The sequence below is a fragment of the Mobula hypostoma genome, chromosome 19 (genome assembly GCF_963921235.1).
Source record: "Mobula hypostoma chromosome 19, sMobHyp1.1, whole genome shotgun sequence".
Taxonomy (NCBI): domain Eukaryota; kingdom Metazoa; phylum Chordata; class Chondrichthyes; order Myliobatiformes; family Myliobatidae; genus Mobula; species Mobula hypostoma.
The window spans coordinates 40,664,127-40,683,404 of NC_086115.1; the positions used below are offsets into that span (position 1 = coordinate 40,664,127).

The 19,278-nt window shown below is 43.0% G+C and overlaps 1 protein-coding gene across 2 annotated transcripts in view; it reads right to left on the bottom strand.

Moving 5' to 3' along the window:
• Positions 1 to 19,278, bottom strand: part of LOC134358990 (adhesion G protein-coupled receptor A1) — a 608,347-nt gene that overhangs the window by 229,616 nt on the left and 359,453 nt on the right. Inside the window, exon 12 of one of the 2 annotated variants that reach the window (XM_063071753.1) lies at positions 2,375 to 2,596. The exons of the other annotated variant lie outside the window; for it this stretch is intronic. Within the exon in view, the coding sequence (XP_062927823.1) occupies positions 2,375 to 2,596 (222 nt within the window). The remainder of the gene's footprint in view (positions 1 to 2,374; positions 2,597 to 19,278) is intronic. 2 annotated transcript variants of the gene reach the window in all.

Genomic DNA, 19,278 nt, shown 5'->3' on the forward strand with positions numbered 1-19,278 from the left:
GTAAGCATTCTGGATGGTGGTGTAGCAGTGGTCAAATATGTTGGCTCCTCTAATAGATAAGTGATTTGTTGGTGGTAGTTGTCCATTGGTCAGTGTTTAGTATTAGAATTATTGTTTGAGAAACATAGAAACATGGAAAACTTACAGCACAATACAGGCCCTTCGGCCCACAAAGTTGTGTCAAACATGTCCTTACCTGAGAAATTACCTAGGGTTACCCACAGCCCTCTATATTTCTGAGCTCCATATACCTGTCTAGGAATCTCTTTAAAGACCCTATTGTATCCACCTAAATGCCATCACCGGCAGCCCATTCCACGCACTCACTACTCTCTGCATAAAAACTTAACCCTGACATCTCCTCTATACCTACTTCCAAGCACCTTAAAACTGTGCCCTCTCATGCTAGCCATTTCAGCCCTGGGAAAAAGCCTCTGACTTCACATAATCAATGCCTCTCATCATCTTATACACCTCTGTCAGGACACCTCTCATTCTCCATCGCTCCAAGGAGAAAAGGCCAAGTTCACTCAACCTGTTCTCATAAGGCATGCTCCCCAATCCAGGCAACATCCTTGTAAATCTCCTCTGCACCCTTTCTATGGTTTCCACATCCTTCCTATAGTGAGGCGACCAGAACTGAGCACAGTACTCCAAGTAGGGTCTGACCAGGGTCCTATATAACTGCAACATTACCTCTCGGCTCCTAAACTCAATCCCACGATCATGAAGGCCAATACACCATATGCTTTCTTAACCACAGAGTCAACCTGCACAGCAGCTTTGAGTGTCCTGTAGACTCGGAACCCAAGATCACTCTGATCCTCCACACTGCCAAGAGTCTTAACATTAATACAGTATTCTGTCATCATATTTGACCTACCAAAATGAAGCACCTCACACTTATCTGGGTTGAACTCCATCTGCCATTTCTCAGCCCAGTTTTGCATCCTATCAATGTCCCGCTGTAACCTCTGACAACCCTCCACACTATCCACAATACCTCCAACCTTTGTGTCATCAGGAAATTTACTAACCCATCCCTCCACTTCCTCATTCAGGTCATTTATAAAAATCATGAAGAGTAGGGGTCCCAGAACAGATCGCTGAGGCACATCACTGGTCACCGACCTCCATGCAGAATATGACCCGTCTACAACCACACTTTGCATTCTGTGGGCAAGCCAGTTCTGGACCCATAAAGCAATGTCCCCTTGGATCCCATGCCTCCTTACTTTCTCAATAAGCCTTGCATGGGTTACCTTGTCAAATGCCTTGCTGAAATCCATACAAACCACATCTACAGCTCTACCTTCATCAATGTGTTTAGTCACATCCTCAAAAAATTCAATCAGGCTCGTAAGGCATGACCTGCCCTTGACAAAGCCATGCTGACTATTCCTAATCATATTATGTCTCTCCAAATGTTCATAAATCCTGCCTCTCAGGATCTTCTCCATCAACTTACCAACCACTGAAGTAAGACTCAATGGTCTACAATTTCCTGGGCTATCTCTACTCCCTTTTTTGAGTAATGGAACAACATCTGCAATCCTCCAATCCTCAGGAACCGCTCCAGTCCCCATTGATGATGCAAAGATCATTGCCAGAAGCTCAACAATCTCTTCCCTTGCCTCCCACAGTAGCCTGGGGTACATCTCGTCCAGTCCCGGTGACTTATCCTGGATAGGTACATGGAGCTTAGAAAAACAGAGGGCTATGGGTAACCCTAGGTAATTTCTAAAGTAAATACATGTTCGGCACAGCATTGTGGGCCAAAGGGCCTGTATTGAGCTGTAAGTTTTCTATGTTTCCTTAAGCCATTCTCCGATCTACAATGCTCATGGCAAGAAGCACTAAAATAACTCATGAAGATTCTTTCAATACCACCTTCCAAATACATGAATTCTACCCATTTAGAAAGACAAGTATAGCAGCCGTATTACAACAACACGCCCTTCAAGCAACATGCTAAAATGACTTGCACATATGTTTCTATATCGCTTTGGGGAAAAGGCCTCGCTCTCCCTGCCTAACACTTTTACTATTCAGACTGCACCCAGTTCAACAAGCCAGCCATCATACTGACTGCCTCGCTGGACTGATCCAGCCTGAATAAAATCTTCTCAAGTGCAGTTAGTATCAGACAATATACAATGACCTAGCCATGAATACCCATAGCTTGTGAATAAATAAAAGACAATTATAATTAATAGTTATACTAATTGTAAGCGATCCTTGTTATAGTTGGTGGTTTAGGCAAAAAATGCCCTTTAGCACTGATAGCTTATTTAGAATGTTAATCATCTTGACATTTGAAAACAGAGCTGTGACAGAAAGTCTTCTTTACAACCCCACCACAAATCATCCTTACCTTAACTGGGAAGTTCACAAGAGAACTGGTAAGATTGCCTGTATTGCATTTAAAATTCAGATGTTGGTCTCGACGAGATTCAGCCTCCCAGACCTGTTGACCAACACCACGATGCGATGATCTCCGTAGACTTGAAGCAACTTTCTGGAAAGCTGTGCAGGTCATGCCTGTGAAACTGGCTGGCTTGATCTTGAAGGCCTCGAGAGCTATATTCATGGAAACCTGGTGAGAACATATTTGACCAAATGGAATTTCAGTGACATGACAGGAAGTTTGTGCATCATTTAGGTAAATGAGTTACGAAAGCTTGAGACTTTGCCATTTCTAGTTCCACCTTTGTGTGTGTTTTTTTGGTCTCATGGAAAGCCTTGCTATCTCACTGAGCCAATTCAGCATTGTTAATTGCTAGTTGGCAGTCATCCATGATGAACAGAAATTGCTCAGCATTGCGTGACATTGTAAAAGAAACGCTGGTTTATTTTATTTATAGTCAGCCTTAAATCTTATTTCATTTCAGCTTTAATGGATGCAAAACTAAATGGTTCACTGAGACAAATTTTCAAAGGTCATGATAAATTACCTGAAACAGGGTTGTTACTGTTGTAAGAAGGACTAAACCTCAGAATTTGCCGATAGAACTTGGACCTCAGTCAACAAAATTCAAGTTAGCATGATTGCTGCCTGCATAATAAAATGACATTAACATGCAAAGTGCATTTTAATACTCAGCCTGCTTTGAAGGAAAGCTGGAGTCACAGGCTTATGTGAATTAACAAACAAGAGATATGGTTGGGGAGCCTGAAATATTTAACAGAAATCTTCCCTACAGAATGCAAATTGCTCCCCTTTAGTGAGAACACAAGAGGTTATAGGTTATTACTTGCACTGGTTCAATACAGAAAGTGTGATTTTAAGTGTATATTCCTGTGAACATTTGAATAATTCAGAACCTCCAGGCAAGAATATATTACAGCATTTCTCATTGGTTTTAAATACAAAGTTAACATGTTCTTGCCTGTAGGGTTCAATTCTATACTACAAAACAGATTTACGTTTACTGTTTTGAATTCAGAAAGAAGCTGTTACACTGCCAACACGATTTGACTTACAGATCTTGTTCAGACAATTCATGTCCAGCATTACTTAGTACAGTATAAGCTTTAAAAAAACAGTCAATATAGTGATCACTTCAAAATTTCAGCCAAAGCTCTGCTATTGCTGCCTTAAGTTACATGGAGTCCTACTTACCCTTCACTTTCCTTGATAGGCTTTGTTTTAAACAGTAATTCAAATTAAATCTGCACATCCTTATTTTCCCCTGACCAACTCTATTCTGTATTTCTCCCATTTTTTATAAACACATGAGATTTTCAATTCTTGTCTCCCGAGCATATCCAGTTATAATCACTCCAGCACTGACGTATCTGTAAGATCTTTGTTGCTTTACCCTTATGCCATCCTGTAAGTTGCTCCTTAAAGCCTAACCCTAAGATCAAGCTTTTGGCCTGGTGCCAAATTTTGTTTGAAATCACTACTGCACTTCACTGCTATTTCTCTCCCTCTCCATACTGTTGCTTAATGTAGCTTGGACTGTATCATTGGAAAGCAGGCTACGAATAGCGGGCCTGATTGCATTATGCTATTTGCAAAACAGAGTAACCTGCATTCTTGGAAAAAATAATTAATGCAGCTATTCAAGAAGTTGATCCTGCTGCAATATTTCATAACGCAAACACGAGGAAATCTGCAGATGCTGGAATTTCAAGCAACACACATCAAAGTTGCTGGTGAACGCAGCAGGCCAGGCAGCATCTCTAGGAAGAGGTACAGTCGACGTTTCGGGCCGAGACCCTTCATCAGGACCAACTGAAAGAAGAGCTAGTAAGAGATTTGAAAGTGGGAGGGGAGGGGGAGATCCAAAATGATAGGAGAGGACAGGAGGGGGAGGGATGGAGCCAAGAGCTGGACAGGTGATTGGCAAAAGGGATGTGACAGGATCATGGGACAGGAGGCCTAGGGAGAAAGAAAAGGGGGAGGGGGGAAAACCAGAGGATGGGCAAGGGGTATAGTGAGGGGGGCAGAGGGAGAAAAAGGAGAGAGAGAGAGAGAGAGAGAGAGAGAGAGAGAGAGAGAGAGAGAGAGAGAGAGAAAGAATGTGTGTATATAAATAAATAACCTATGGTTCAGCTGATTGGGGATGAAGAATGTTTCATTCATTACTTAGAGCTACGAAAATTTTTCAGATAATTTACAGGTAAGGGAGTTAGAATGTTTCATAAATAGAAATTCAGAGGGCAAAAAAAAAAGAAGTGCAGGTTGAAACCCCTTATCCAAAGACCTCTGAAATCTGAATTTTTCCGAGCACTGACATGATGTCACCAACGGAAATTCCACAAGTTGCTGGGAAGGTCCCCAGGCGATGCACAGGTCTCCATGCACCACAGACAGTTCTGAGAAGTGACCTCACATTTGTAATGAACAGAAGTTAATGAAAAATAGAAAACATTGCTTAAAGTGAAAAGTGGATCGTGATTGCCTATTGAAAGAGTGGACTCATCAGCATGGGAGTGAACATTTCTCACTTAACGGGATGCTGATCATGAAACAAGCAAAGATCTATCACAACAAACTGAAAATTGAAGGTAATTATGAATATTCAGCAGGCCAGTTGCAGAAATTTAAGAAAAGGCATGGCATTAATTTTTTAAAGCATCTGCTGATCTCAAAGCAGCAAAGTTATTTTTGAATTTGCTAATATTGTCGCCAATGAAATCTAACAACAGAAAAAATCTACAATGCTGCTTATTTCATACATTACATAACATCTGAAAAAAAGTAAAATACAAATACAGTGTACCATAACATTTTAATCAAAACATGATTGTAGTTGGAGACTGTTGGAGACAGGACGCTGTTGTTTGGTATTGTTCAACAGCTGATTCAGGTAATCCCCTGATGCTGCTGTGTTGCTTTTGTTACCCTGCACACATTATATTTTCATTATATTAATGATATGTTATTATTTTTACTGTTAATTACATATAAGTGAAATGGGACACCCCTTTTTCCCTTATTAGGGACAGAGAGAGCCTGTGGTATGCCGAACTACTGGGTGAATGAGTAGGCTTTGGGGTACTGCAAATCTGCGTCTTTATTAATGCTTTGCTACACACTTGAGTGCTTGGTGGGGGGTGCCAATGCTTTTTTTCAGGTGGGGGGTGGGTCGTTGCTTTGCTGCTGCTTATGTGTGGGAGGGGGGTGCTGGGGGCGGACTTTGAGGTTCTATCATTGAACTGTCATTCATCCTTTGGGGCACTCCTCTGTTTTTGTGGATGTTTGCAAAGAAAAAGAATTTCAAGATGTATACTGTATGCATTTCTCTGACACGAAATGTACCAATTGAAACAAGTGGAAGACAAAGACTGCCTGCCAGTAGCACATAAATTCAGAGTCAGAAACAGTGGCAATCCCAAGCTATTTTATCAGATATTCCAAAATTCACAATCTGAAAAACTTCTGGCCTCAAGCACTTTGGATAAAGGGTACTCCAACTGTATCAAGTCAGTTCAACACATCCCTGCACTGGACTAAACTCATGTTATTGATTGTATTGAATACAGCCCAACAAGCAAACATTATCCTATTCTGTCTTTACTGAAATACAGCTGTAATCATATGAACTCAATTATAGACACCATCATTTATACTCATTAATTATCGGATGATTTTATAATTGCATCAATTAAAAAATCTATGCTGAAGTCTTGTGCAATTGCTTAATGCTAATGACAATATTTAAATTATCTGCCAATCTCTCGCCATTATTCCACAAGCTAATAGTTAGCTTTTGTTGGCTTCGATGAATTCCCAGGAAGTTCCTTCAGCAAGGAATCCTCTGCCATCTCTTAAACAACCTTGGACCTGGTGGAGACCTTTTTCTCTGGTTGGTCTGTGAGTGAGCAAAGTAAGAAGCAGCTGTCTCTATAAGAATACCCACAGGGGGATTTGACTGACAAACAGCTTGAATCTCACAAAATAAATTCTACAGAACAGAGTGATTGCCTCAGGTACGGATCTTTGAGCAGCTGGGAAGGGAAGCCTTGTACCCCCATTGAGGAGAGCAAGGTACACAAGCTTTAGGTATAATGGCACAGAAATTTAATGCACTGAGAAAAGGTGTTGGAAGACACTGCACTGGGGCACCACAGAGTACCATCCCTGTACCTGCTCCAACCATTGTTGGCTGGAATGAAGGTGATGGAGGTCTCACAGACATCTTCCACTTGGTACTTCAATTCTCATCACACAGGCACTTCAGTTACATACTTTATGATTAAAATTTATTGGCTGGTGTTCCGTTTTGAGTTGGCGTTATGGGGTCGGAATGTTTGGGTACCAAACCCTCCACAGGCTTATTGGTGAGCTTCTGGCATTTGTGGATGGAGTGGCTTTCCCCACAGCACATGCATGTGACTGGGTTTGAAGATGAAAACGAAGCGTTTACCTTCTTGGATCCCTTTGAATCCTTTGAGCTGTTCCCCACGGCACTTGGGCTTACGTTGTGACCAGAGCATGAGGATGTGGGAGAGGGGTGTAGAAGTGTGAGGCCACTGGAGCCCTGCAGGTTGATAGTGAGAATGAGGTGGTGACATCAGAGCCAAGTACTCAGTTAAATGGTGGGGTGGGAGGAAATTGGAACACAGTGACCCAGGTTTTAGTAGCCTTTGTTCTGACAGCCTTGGGAGACTCACTGAGGGCATGATGCATAAAGTGATGTGGAGAGAAAAAGATCATGATGCAAGTGAGTGAGAGGGTTGGGGCTGAAGGTCAAGCCTGACCGTAGACAGTTTGCAAGTTTGGGGAAGAGGTATGGAAAAGCAGTGGTTGATCCTGCAATATGGGGACAGGTTCTGAAGGATGGAACTAAAGTTGGAGTCCTTCCTGTGCTTGGGTGTCTGGGTTATTCCAGGGGCGTCCAATGCCAGTCTCTCCTGGGGTTTCCAACAATAGTTAACCCATAAACAATATAATCCATGGGTCATTAGATTAGATTAGATTAGATTAGATTATGAGGACACACAGTCCTCTTTTATTGTCATTTAGTAATGCATGCATTAAGAAATGATACAATGTTCCTCCGGTGTGGTATCACAGAAACACAGGACAGACCAAGACTGAAAAACAAACAAAAACCACATAATTATAACATATAGTTACAACAGTGCAATCAATACCATAACTTGATGGCCATGGCCATGGGCACAGTAAAAAATGTTCAAAGTCTCTCAAAAGTCCCACATCTCACGCAGATGGGAGAAGGAAGAAAACTCTCCCTGCCATGCCCGACCACAGTCCGACTCTGAGTCATCCGAAAACTTTGAGCCTCTGATCAGCCTTCCGACACCGAGCACCGAGCACCATCTCTGCCGAACACTTCGACCTCAGCCCGGTCACCGGCAGCAGGCAAAGCCAGGGATTTTGGGGCCTTCCCTCCGGAGATTCTCGATCACACAGTAACAGCGGCAGTGAACCGGGCATTTCAGAAGTTTCTCTAGATGTTCCTCAGTGCTTCTCACGTCTGTCTCCATCAAAACAGAATTGTGCAAGGCATCCTACTTAAAAATACGATATCATTTCACCAGAGAGCTGCGCGCGCTGCGTCACGCCGCCATCTTCTCCTCCCGCTAACCATACATCCATTACAGAAAGTAGGTCAGGGGTATAAACATGCTAAGTTTCCAGGGTGATTATTATTGAGTCTCACTGTGTGGAAAACTCAATCTCTAATAGCAGTGCAAAAGAAATGTTATGCAACTGAATTTTTGGGCAATGAGACAGCCAAGCATTGTAAGTGTGCCTGAAATGGAAATAATGAGATCTATAATCACAGATGCAATTGATATTGAAGCACAGCAGTTGGTATCACCCCACTGGAACAGAATCCTTAGGAACCTTTGGTCATTAGGAGATTGACAGAGCAATTTCTACTTATGCTCTCCAAACATAATTTCATAAAATTTCAACAATTAGAGACTGGAATGAGGCCTAATTTAGTAAAACAATATTATATGATTGATTTTAAACGCAAACAACAGGAATTCTGCAGATGCTGGAAATTCAAGCAACATACATCAAAGTTGCTGGTGAACGCAGCAGGCCAAGCAGCATCTATAGGAAGAGGCGCAGTCGACATTTCAGGCCGAGACCCTTCGTCAGGACCTGCTGAAGGGTCTCGGCCTGAAACGTCGACTGCGCCTCTTCCTATAGATGCTGCTTGGCCTGCTGCGTTCACCAGCAACTTTGATGTATGTTGCTTATATGATTGATTAATTTTCTGGACAGCTTTTTTTTAATCATGGAGTCAAATGTTTGAATTCCAAAATGTTTCATTAAATTTCCTTCATGATATAAAAGGGTTGATTCAATCACAATGACAATTTGAAACCAAATATCATATAATGTGGAGAAATGTAATGTTTTCCGCTTTGGTAGGAAATATAGGAGCAGAAAGTTGTTTCAGAGGTGCGCAATTCTGATGTGCTGCCGTGTAGGTGGCTGTCCTTGTACACAAATCAGCACAAAAAATTAGGAAAATCAATGATATGTTAGCCATTGACAAAAACGAGACATTGGAGAGAGAAAGGCTTTGAAATTCTTTCACATGAATCTGTTTGTGCAGTTGGAAAATCAGTATGGGGATCTACTGTGAAGTCTCTAAAATACACCAAATTATTTTGAGGCAATCACAGAGGCACTTGCACATACCTATTCAGGCCACTCCTTTGTAAGTTCAGTCATGCAAACAATGGCTACAGTAAGAATTAAAGACAACCCATCTGACCGGATCTGAAGTCCCAATGTCTAACACTTGGAAGCATTTGGTGTCCTGTGGAGTTTGCACATACCCATAATTGACAGTGAAGAAAGTGAATAAGAAGAGGATGAGGAGAGAGACGGAGACTCTCTAAGATCTGGTGGCTGCCCGAGGAGAGCATAACCTGCAGGTGCAGAGGTCCCTTTGCTGAATGGAGAACCAATCTAACACCCCGTACAACCTGTTCTGTGATGTTGACCATGTCGACAAACCCTATGGGACAGGATAAGAAGTTCATGGCACTGTTAAAGTAATGGAAGGAACTCAGCAATGGGAACCCCTTCAAATGAAATATTTTCAAAAAGAAGAACTTGATGGAAAGCTGCATATTCAAGGGCAAGGACATCAACTACCTCCAGGACTGCAGAGATGATACATATTTGAAAACACTGAGGAATTGAGGAGGGGCTAGGCAGACTGGAGGATCGTGAAATCCATCTTTGACTGCCCTACACACTTGTCAGAAGCAAATTAAGAGAACATCAATAGGCCTTTATCCTTGGGGCAGGAGAGAGAGCTTCTTATTTTTTGATCATTGGGCTCTCTTCCAGGGAAGGTTGGACCTGTACAGAAGGGACAGCTTGAAACTGAATTGGAGAGGAACTAATATCCCTGCGGGAAGGTTTGTCAGTGCTGCACCAGTGCCGGTGGTGGGGTGTTTAAGCCAGAGCTGCTGGGGGATGAGAACCGGAGTGCCAGAACAGATAGTGGAGTAGTTGTGGGGAAAGATGTTGTTAAGCCTACATACAAAGTCAGGAATTGAAATGTTGAGCATGGTGGAACTAATGTTCTGAGTTGAGTATACTTCAATGCAAGGAACATCTTACATAAGGCAGATAAACTTAGGGCATGGAACAGCACATGGAATAATGAAATTGTAGCCTTCAGTGAGACTTGTTGCAGGAGAGGCAGGATTGGCAACTCTATGTTCCAGGGTTCCATTATTTTAGATGTGATAGAGCAGGAGGGATTAAAGGAGAAGGGCATTATTAGTCCATGAAATTGTCACAGTTATGCTCAGACAGGACAGACTGGTGAGCTTGTCTACTGAGGCTATATCGGTGGAACAGCGGAATTAGAAAGGAATAGCCACATTAATGGGATTATATTATACAGCACCCAAGATTCTGCAGAATTAGAGGAGTATATTTGTAGAGAGATCGCAGACTGTTGTAAGAAACAAGGTTGTGATAGTAGGTGATTTTAACTATCCACATATTGATTGGGACTTCCATACAGTAAAAGGGCTGGATGGGATTGAGTTTGTCAATTGTGTTTAGGAAAGTTTCCTTAATCGGTACACAGAAGTCTCAACAAGAGACTGTGTAATACTAGATCTCCTATTAGGAAATGAGACAGGGTAGGTGACAGAAGTTTGTGTGGGGGAACACTTTGCATTTAGTTATCTTCTGTACTCCCTTTTCAACTATGACTGCATTCCTGTATATGATTCTAACTCCATAATCAAGTTTGCAGATGACACCACGGTGGTTGGCCTGATCAGAGGGGATGACGAGAAGGCCGATAGGGACGAGGTCCAGCACCTGGCCGCGTGGTGTGCCGACAACAACCTGGCCCTTAACATCCAGAAGACAAGGAGATCATTGTGGACTTCAGGCATGCTAGGAGCCACACTCAAGTCCCATCTACATCAACGGAGCTGTAGTGGAACGTGTATCAAGCTTCAAGTTCCTTGGTGTCCACAGTTCCCAGGATCTCACCTGGTCCCTGAATTCCTCCATCCTGGTCAAAAAGGAACAACAGCGCCTTTATTTCCTGCAGAGCATCAAGAAAGCTCATCTCTGTCCCAGGATACTGATGGACTTTTACCGCTGTACCATTGAGAGCATACTCACCAACTGCATCTCAGTGTGGGATGGCAATTGTCCCGTATCGGACCACAAAGCACTCCAGCGTGTGGTGAAAACTGCCTAGTGGATTATCGGTACCCAGTTGTCCACCATTGAGAACATCTACCATAAGCGCTGCCTGGGCAGGGTGAAAAGCATTATCAAGGATGCATTTCACCCTAATCATGGACTTTTTGCTCTCCTCCCATCCAGTAGGCACTACAGGAGCCTCCGCTCCCACACCAGCAGGCACAGGAAGAGCTTCTTCCCTGAGGCTGCGACCCTGCTGAACCTCACATCACAGCGCTAAGCAGTATTGCACCCATATTGTACTGTCTCAATACTTCTATATTTGCGTGCTGTAGCACTTACTTTTTATTCACAGTTATTTTGTAAATAACATTATTCTTTGCATTTCTCGTCAGATAATTGCATTTCATTGGCTTTGTATCTATACTTGGTACAATGACAATAAAGTTGAATCTAATCTAATAATGCCATTAGTTTCAAGATTATTATGGATAAGGGTAGGTCTGGTCTGTGGGTTGAGATTCTAAATAGGAGAAAGGCCAATTTTGATGGTATCAGCAAGGATCTGGTAAGTGTTTTCTGGCAAAGGTGTACTTGATGAGTGGGAGGCCTTCAAAAGTGAAATTTTGAAAGGACACGGTTTCTATCTTCATGTCAGGGTAAACAGCAAAGATAACAGATTCAGGGAACCATGGTTTTCGATTGATACTAAGTCTCTGGTTAAGAAAAGAAAAGGAGGTACATAGCAGCGACAGGCAGAAAGGTACCTTAGGAGTATAAGAAATGCAAAAGAATACTTAAGAAGGAAATCAGGATGGCTAAAAGGTGGCATGAGGTTGCTCTGGCTGGGATTTGTATGAAGGAAATCCAAAGGGCTTTTGCAGATATATTATGAGCAAAAGGATTAAATCAGTATAGTAAAATCAGTCCCCTGGAAGTTTAGAGTGGTCATCTAAGTATGGAGCCAAAAGAGATGGGGAAATCTAAAATGAGATTTTTGCATCTGTATTTACTTGGGAGATGGACAGAGTCCAAACCAACCTACAGAAAAGATACCAGTAAGATTGAAATAATGCAGAGAAAATTCACAAGATTTTTGCCAGGCCTTGAGTACCTGAGTTTTAGAGAAAGGCTGAATATGTTAGGACCTTATTCCCTAGACCAAAGAAGAATGACTTGAGATTTGATAGAGATATACAAAATTATAAGGGGTATAGATATGGTTGTTGAAGAAAGTGCAAAAATGGGTCGATCTATCAATTTCAAAAAGACAGAATGTATGGTGATATCCAAAAAGAAGGAGAATCCTATCTGCAGGCTGAGAATAAACGGGAAAGACATAAAACAAGTACAGAACTTTTGCTAGTTAGGAAGCTGGGTGACATCAGATGGCAGGTGTGACATAGACATCAAAAGAAGAATAGGGATGGCAAAGACACCTTTATGAGAATGAAGAGTATACTGACCAATACTAAACTAGGCATGACAACCCGCCTCAGAGTACTGAAATGTTACATTTATTCAGTTATGTTATATGGCTCAGAATGTTGGACAATATCTATTAACATGAGGAAATGAATTGAAGCAGAAGAGATGTGGTTTTTGAGGAGGATGCAAAGAATATCATGGATGAAATGAATATCTAACGAGGATGTCATGAACAGAGCAAACACAAAAAGAGAAATAATGTATGAGATTATGAAAAGGCAACGTAACGTCATTGGACATGTGATTAGGAAAGAGGAGTTAGAACGCACGGTAATTATGGGAAAGACTGAAGGGAAGAAAGCAAAAGGAAGACAAAGACAAATGATGATGGAGACAGCAGCCAGAGAACTGGAAATGAATACCAATGAATTGATCCACTTGACCCAAAACAGGAGTGTGTGGTCCATGGCACCTGATGATGATGATGATAGATATGGTAAATGCAAGCAGGCTTTTTCCACTGAGGTTGGATGAGTCTAGAACTAGTGGTCATGGGTTCAGGATGAAAGGTGAAATGTTTAATGGGAACATAATGGGGAATTTCTTCACTCAGAGGATGGTGAGGATGTGGAACGAGCTGCCAGCACAAGTGGTGGATATGGGTACAACATTATTTCAACATTTAAGAGAAATTTGGATTGGTGCACGGATGGAAAGGGTATGGAGGGCTATGGCCCAGATGCAGGTCAATAAGACTAGGCAGAACAATAGTTTAGCATGGACTAGATGGGCTGAATGGCCTGTTTCTGTGCTATAGTGTTCTATGACTCTATGACGACAACACTGACTCAGCACCCATGATCACCACTCCCAGCAATTGACTAAGAACATTGTCCCCTAACTCCCTGAGGCTACACTGGAGGGCCAGTTACTATTCACCCAATCAATCACCTCTCTCTTCTGCGATTTGTGGCTTGTTCAGGTTCCTATGCTGTAAAGCAAATGGACAATAGGGAATTGCGTGAAATTAGTACCAGAATGCCTGTTCTATTCAAATCCTGGTGGCTTTATATGGTTTAGAGTTTTTCAGAAAGTGGACCTACCTACAAAACATGCACTGAGCCACCATCCAACACAGATTAACTGCATCTTTCCTGGTGCAGACAAATTTTTAGATTGAAATGTCTTAATGCACTTATGCAAGGTGTTAGGAAGACTATGTCCAGTTTGCATGAGTTTTATTCCTATATATTTAATTGGAAGGTACTGTAGGTCAGGCGGTTTCTATTAACACCACGTGAATTTCCTTTCCAACTTCATTGAGCCATTTTGACATTTAACATACGTGCAGTACAATTGGGAGTGAATCATTTGTCCCAAATCGTATGTTCCTCTGTGATCTGAAAACAATGTTGTTATGTTTTGTAACTTCAAAACATTAAACTAATTCAAAAGAAGACACAGGAGTTCAAAATGTGCATCTAACTTTATGTTCTCATGCAGTTACCACGTGGTAGTGTGATGACGTATAGAAATCATGTATTTTTACATATAACCATAATGAATTATATAAACCAAGAATGTTTAATCAAACAATGTATTTATAAGATTACTCAAATATTAAATATAGAACAGATATATTTCCAAGCTTTGGACTGTAAACATGAAACTTTACAATATTTAGACTGTGTGCGGAGTTATGTAGAAAGCCAGTTTTGGTGAATTTAAAAATAATTCTATATTATTACACTGCAGTGTTCTGTGTAATAATCTTGAGTTTTAGGTGTCAATTTAAGTTTTGCAAAATAAATCCACTTAATACTTCAAGCATAAAACGAGAGTTGATACAAAGTCCAGAATGAGAAATCAGAAGATAAATCTGTACTGAACTGCAGTAACTAAGCAGGATTTGCTCTTTAGCTCCCATGTGCATGACTGCATTTATGTACTGTAGATCACAATTCACGAGAAGAAGCCTCAAACAGTAAAGGGAATTAAAAGCCACTTATGAGATGTATCTAGGATAGAACAATCAAAACAGTTTATAAACTTACATCAACACCTCAAAATAAGAACTTCAAAAAAAGTCTTGCTTCATAATGACATATATTATGACTATGTTCAAGTTCCAGTTTTTGTTATCTGACTGTACATATATACAACCAAATGAAACAATGTTTCTCCAGACCATTGTGCACCCATAAAACATATATCACACACAGAACCTAAACCAAAATATTACCATAAATAAGCTCTCAAGCTGGTGCAGCATACAACGGCTGTGTTGCGAGCTCCATACCAACTTTACAGTGTACTGCTAATTTCTTCAATTTCCTTCGCATTTCTTGTGCAAGAAGCTGATAGTCACATCAGATATGATAGACTGTCTGAACATTGGGAAGACAGCATTTACCCACAAAATGGCACCTTTTCTACATTGGGAACCCCTGCTTACGCAGTCCATGGGAGGCTCCTTTATCACACCGACACTACCCTGGAAGCAGCGCTGGAGACGAGGGAGAATGCCCAGCGTCCTGCTGAGGTAGAGAGAGCATGCTAACTGGCCACCGCTCCCTTCAGTCCCTGGACAATGAGCTGTGTGAACTGAAAGCCAGAATCTCCTATCAGCGGGAAACAAAGGAATGTAACGTTTTGTGCTTCGTGGAGACCTGGCTGATGGAGGAGATATCGGATCATGCCATCAAGCCCTCTGGGTTCTCCCGGTTCCAGGCGAACAGGTCTAAAAGCCTCTCTGAGGAGTAAAGGAGGTGGGGTATGCTTCATGGTCAATAATGCTTGGTGCGACCCCTGGAACATGCAAGCCCTCAAATCCTTTAGTTCCCCGGATCTGGAGTATCTTGTGCTGCTGTGTAGACCTTTCTGGCTGTTAGGGAGTTCATAGCTCTTATTATCACAGTTGTGTATATTCCGTTGCAGGCTGATACTGACCTGGCTCTCAAGGAACTGTACGAGACCACCAGCACCCTGGAGACTGCACACCCAGAGGCTGCCTTCATCGTATCCGGGGACTTTAATAGAGCGTCGCTGTCTAAAGTCTCTCTGAAGTTTTGACAACACATCGGGTGTGCACACAGGGAGATAGCCTACTCGACCACTGCTACTCTCCCTTCCACAATGCTTACAAAGCACTCCTCCGTCTACCATTTGGGAAGTTGGATCCCTCCTTCATCTTCCGTCTGCTGAGATACAGGCAGAAGCTGAAACAAAAGGTGGCCATAGTTAAAACCATCCTTTTTTGGTCCGACCAATCGGTCCCCATGCTACAGGACTGCTTTGATGACGTCAACTGGAATGCCTTTCGTGCTGAGGATGTCTCTGAGTTCACAGAAGGGGTCATGAACTTCATCTGGAAGTGCATCGAAGACATTGTCATCCAAAATTCGGTCAGGGTCTATCCAAACCAGAAACCCTGAATCAACAGTTCAGTGGAAGCAGCACTAACCATGTGAGGCAGAGTTTACATTACTGGTAACCAACAGGAGCTCAAGAAATGTAGCTACGATCTGTACAAAGTCATCAAGGCAGTGATGACAATACAGGGACAAGATCCAGACACAACTCTCCACCAACACACAGCTTATGGCAAGGTCTGCACACCATCGCAGACTTCAAAGCAAAGTGCAATAGTGCTGCCAACATCGCTGCCTCTCTCCCAGATGAGCTAAATCTCTTTTACGCTCGGTTTGATGCCACCAACATTAAGCCTCTGAGGAGAGCCGCCAGAGTGAACAGCACCTTAGTCAACTCTGAGGCTGTAGTACACAGGTGTTTCCAACAAGTGGACAGTCGCAAGGCTGCGGGACCGGACGGCATCCCAGGGCGAGTACTCAGGATATGCTCAGGTGAGTTTATAGACATTTTTAATCTCTCCCTCTCCCAGTGTAGAGTGCCCTCCTGATTCAAAACATCCACCAGTGTTCCTCTACCTAAAAAGACCAAGGTAACATGTCTGAATGACTGGCGTCTTGTTGCACTCACCTCAATAATAAGCAAATGCTTTGAGAGGCTGGTCAAGGACGACATCTGCAGCTTGCTACCACCCACACTGGACCCGCTACAATTCAGCTACCGACACAGCTAATCGACAGATGACACAATAGCCACAGCTCTACACGTCGTCCTTACACACCTGGAGAAGAAGGATGCTTATGTGAGAATGCTGTTCTCGGACTACAGTTCAGCATTCAACACCATAATTCCCTCCAGGCTTGACAAGAAGCTCAGAGACCTTGACCTTCACCCTGCACAATTGGATCTTGGATTTCCTGTCAGATGGTAAGTGGTAAGAGTGGGCTCCCTCACCTCTGCCCCTCTAACCCTCAAGACAGGAGCCCCTCAGGGCTGTGTCCTAAGCCCCTTCCTTTACTCTCGGTAAACCCATGACTGTGTGACCACTCACAGCTCCAATCTGCTAATTTTGCTGACGATACTACATGATTGGCCTTATCTTAAATAATAATGAGGCAGCCTACAGAGAAGAAGTCATCACCCTGACACAGTGGTGTCAAGAAAACAACCTCTCCCTCAATGTTGCAAAAACAAAGGAGCTGGTTGTGGAGTACAGGAGGATTGGAGACAGGCTAGCCCCTATTGACATCAATGGATCTGGGGTTGACAGGGTGAATCGCTTTATGTTCCTTGGCATACACATCACCGAGGATCACACGAGGTCTGTACATACCGGCTGTGTGGTGAAAAAAGCACAACAGCCCCTCTTTCACCTCAGATGGCTGAAGAAGATTGGCATGAGTCCCCAAAATCCTGAGAACTTTCTACAGGGGCACAATTCAGAGTATCCTGACTGGCTGCATCACTGCCTGGTATGGGAACTGTAATTCCATCAATCGTAGGACTCTGCAGAGAGTAGTGCGGACAGCCCAGCACATCTGTAGAAGTGAACTTCCCACTATTCAGGACATTTACAGAGATTGATGCAAAAAAGGGCCCAAAGGATCATTGGGGGAACCAAGTCACCCCAACCACAAACTGTTCCAGCTGCTACCATCTGGGAAATGGTACCGCAGCATTCCAGGACCAACAGGCTCCGTGACAGCTTCTTCCACCAGGCCATCAGACTGCTTAATTCACATTGTTACAGCTGTATTTCTGTGTTATATTGACTGTCCTGTTGTACATACTATTTATTAAAAATTATTATAAATTGCACATTGCACATTTAAATGGAGATGTAATGTAAAGATTTTTACTCCTCATGTATGTGAAGGATGTAAGAAATAAAGTCAATTCAAAGTTAACATAATTCAAAGGCACGTAGTACATAGCACAGGTAAACAGTAAGCAGCTTGCTGTCCCAGTAATGAGACCTCATTGACAGAAGAGTATTCATTAATCCCACAGCCCAAGAGAAGTTGTTACCCAGTCTGGCAGTCATGATCCTGATGGTTCTGTATCTCCTTCCTGATGGTAGTGGGTCAACGAGTTTGTGGAATGGGTAGTAAAGATCCTTAACAATGCTTCAGGCCCTTCATCTGCATGTACTCAGCAAGGATCTTCGTGCTCTTCACTCTCTCCACGGCAGAGCTATTGATGTGCAACGGAGATTGGTTGACCTGTGCCTTCATGAAGCCCACAATCATCTCTTTTGTACTGTCCACACTGAGACTCAGGTTGTTGCTTTCGCACCGTTTGACAAGCCTCTCTGCCTCTCCTCTGTATGATGACTCACTATTGTTGCTGATGAGGCCAACCAGTGTAGTATTATCAGTGAACTTGATGACGTGGTTTGAGCTGAATCTGGCAGTGAGGTCGTGAGTCAGCAGCGTGAACAGCAGCATCAGCTTCCATCAAGAAGTCCAGGATCCAGTTACAGAGAGGGGTGTTGAGTCCCAACAAGCACAGTTTATCCACCTGCCTCTGAGGGATGCTCATGTTAAACTCCGAGCTGAAGTTGATGAACAACGTCCTGGTGTGTGAGCCATCATTTTTGAGGTGGGACAGGACAGAGTGGAGGGCCGAGGCTATGGCACCATCAGCGGACTGGTTTGAGTGGTAGGCAAACTGGAACAAGTCCAATGTAGCTGGAAGGTGGGATTTTATACAATCCATTACTAGCCACTCAAAGCACTGCATAATTGTTGAAGTCAATGCCACTGGGTGGTAATTATTTAGGCCAGCTACCGTTGCTCTCTAGGGCACTGGAATGATGATGGCTGCCTTGAAGCCTGCAGGGGCAGTGGACTGTATTAAAGAGATATTAAAGATGTCCATTAAGACCTCTGCTAGCTGTGCTGTACAGTCCCTCAGCATCTGACTAGGTATGTTGTCTGGCCCCATAGCTTTGTGTGGGTTTACCCTGGTGAAGATCGTCCTTACCTATCCTGCAGCCAGACAGGGCTCCTGTTCCTCACAGTAGAGGGGACTTTCATTGATATCACATCAGTCAATGCATTGAATCGTGCAGAGTAGGCATTCAGCTTGTCAGGAAGGAAGCCGTTACTGTCATTGGCATGTAGAGTGGGCTTGTAACCGGTTACGGTTTGCATACCTTGTTACATGCGTCACGTGTTCCTGGTGTCACAAAGGTGTCCTTGGATCTTCCGTGCATACTCACACAGTGCCCTCCTGATGGCATGGAAGAGTGAGTTTCTTGCTGACCTTAGAGTCGTTCTGTTCCCCCGATCTGAAGGCAGCGCCCTGATCCCTAAGCCATGCACGAATCTCTGCAGTCAGTCAAGGTTTCT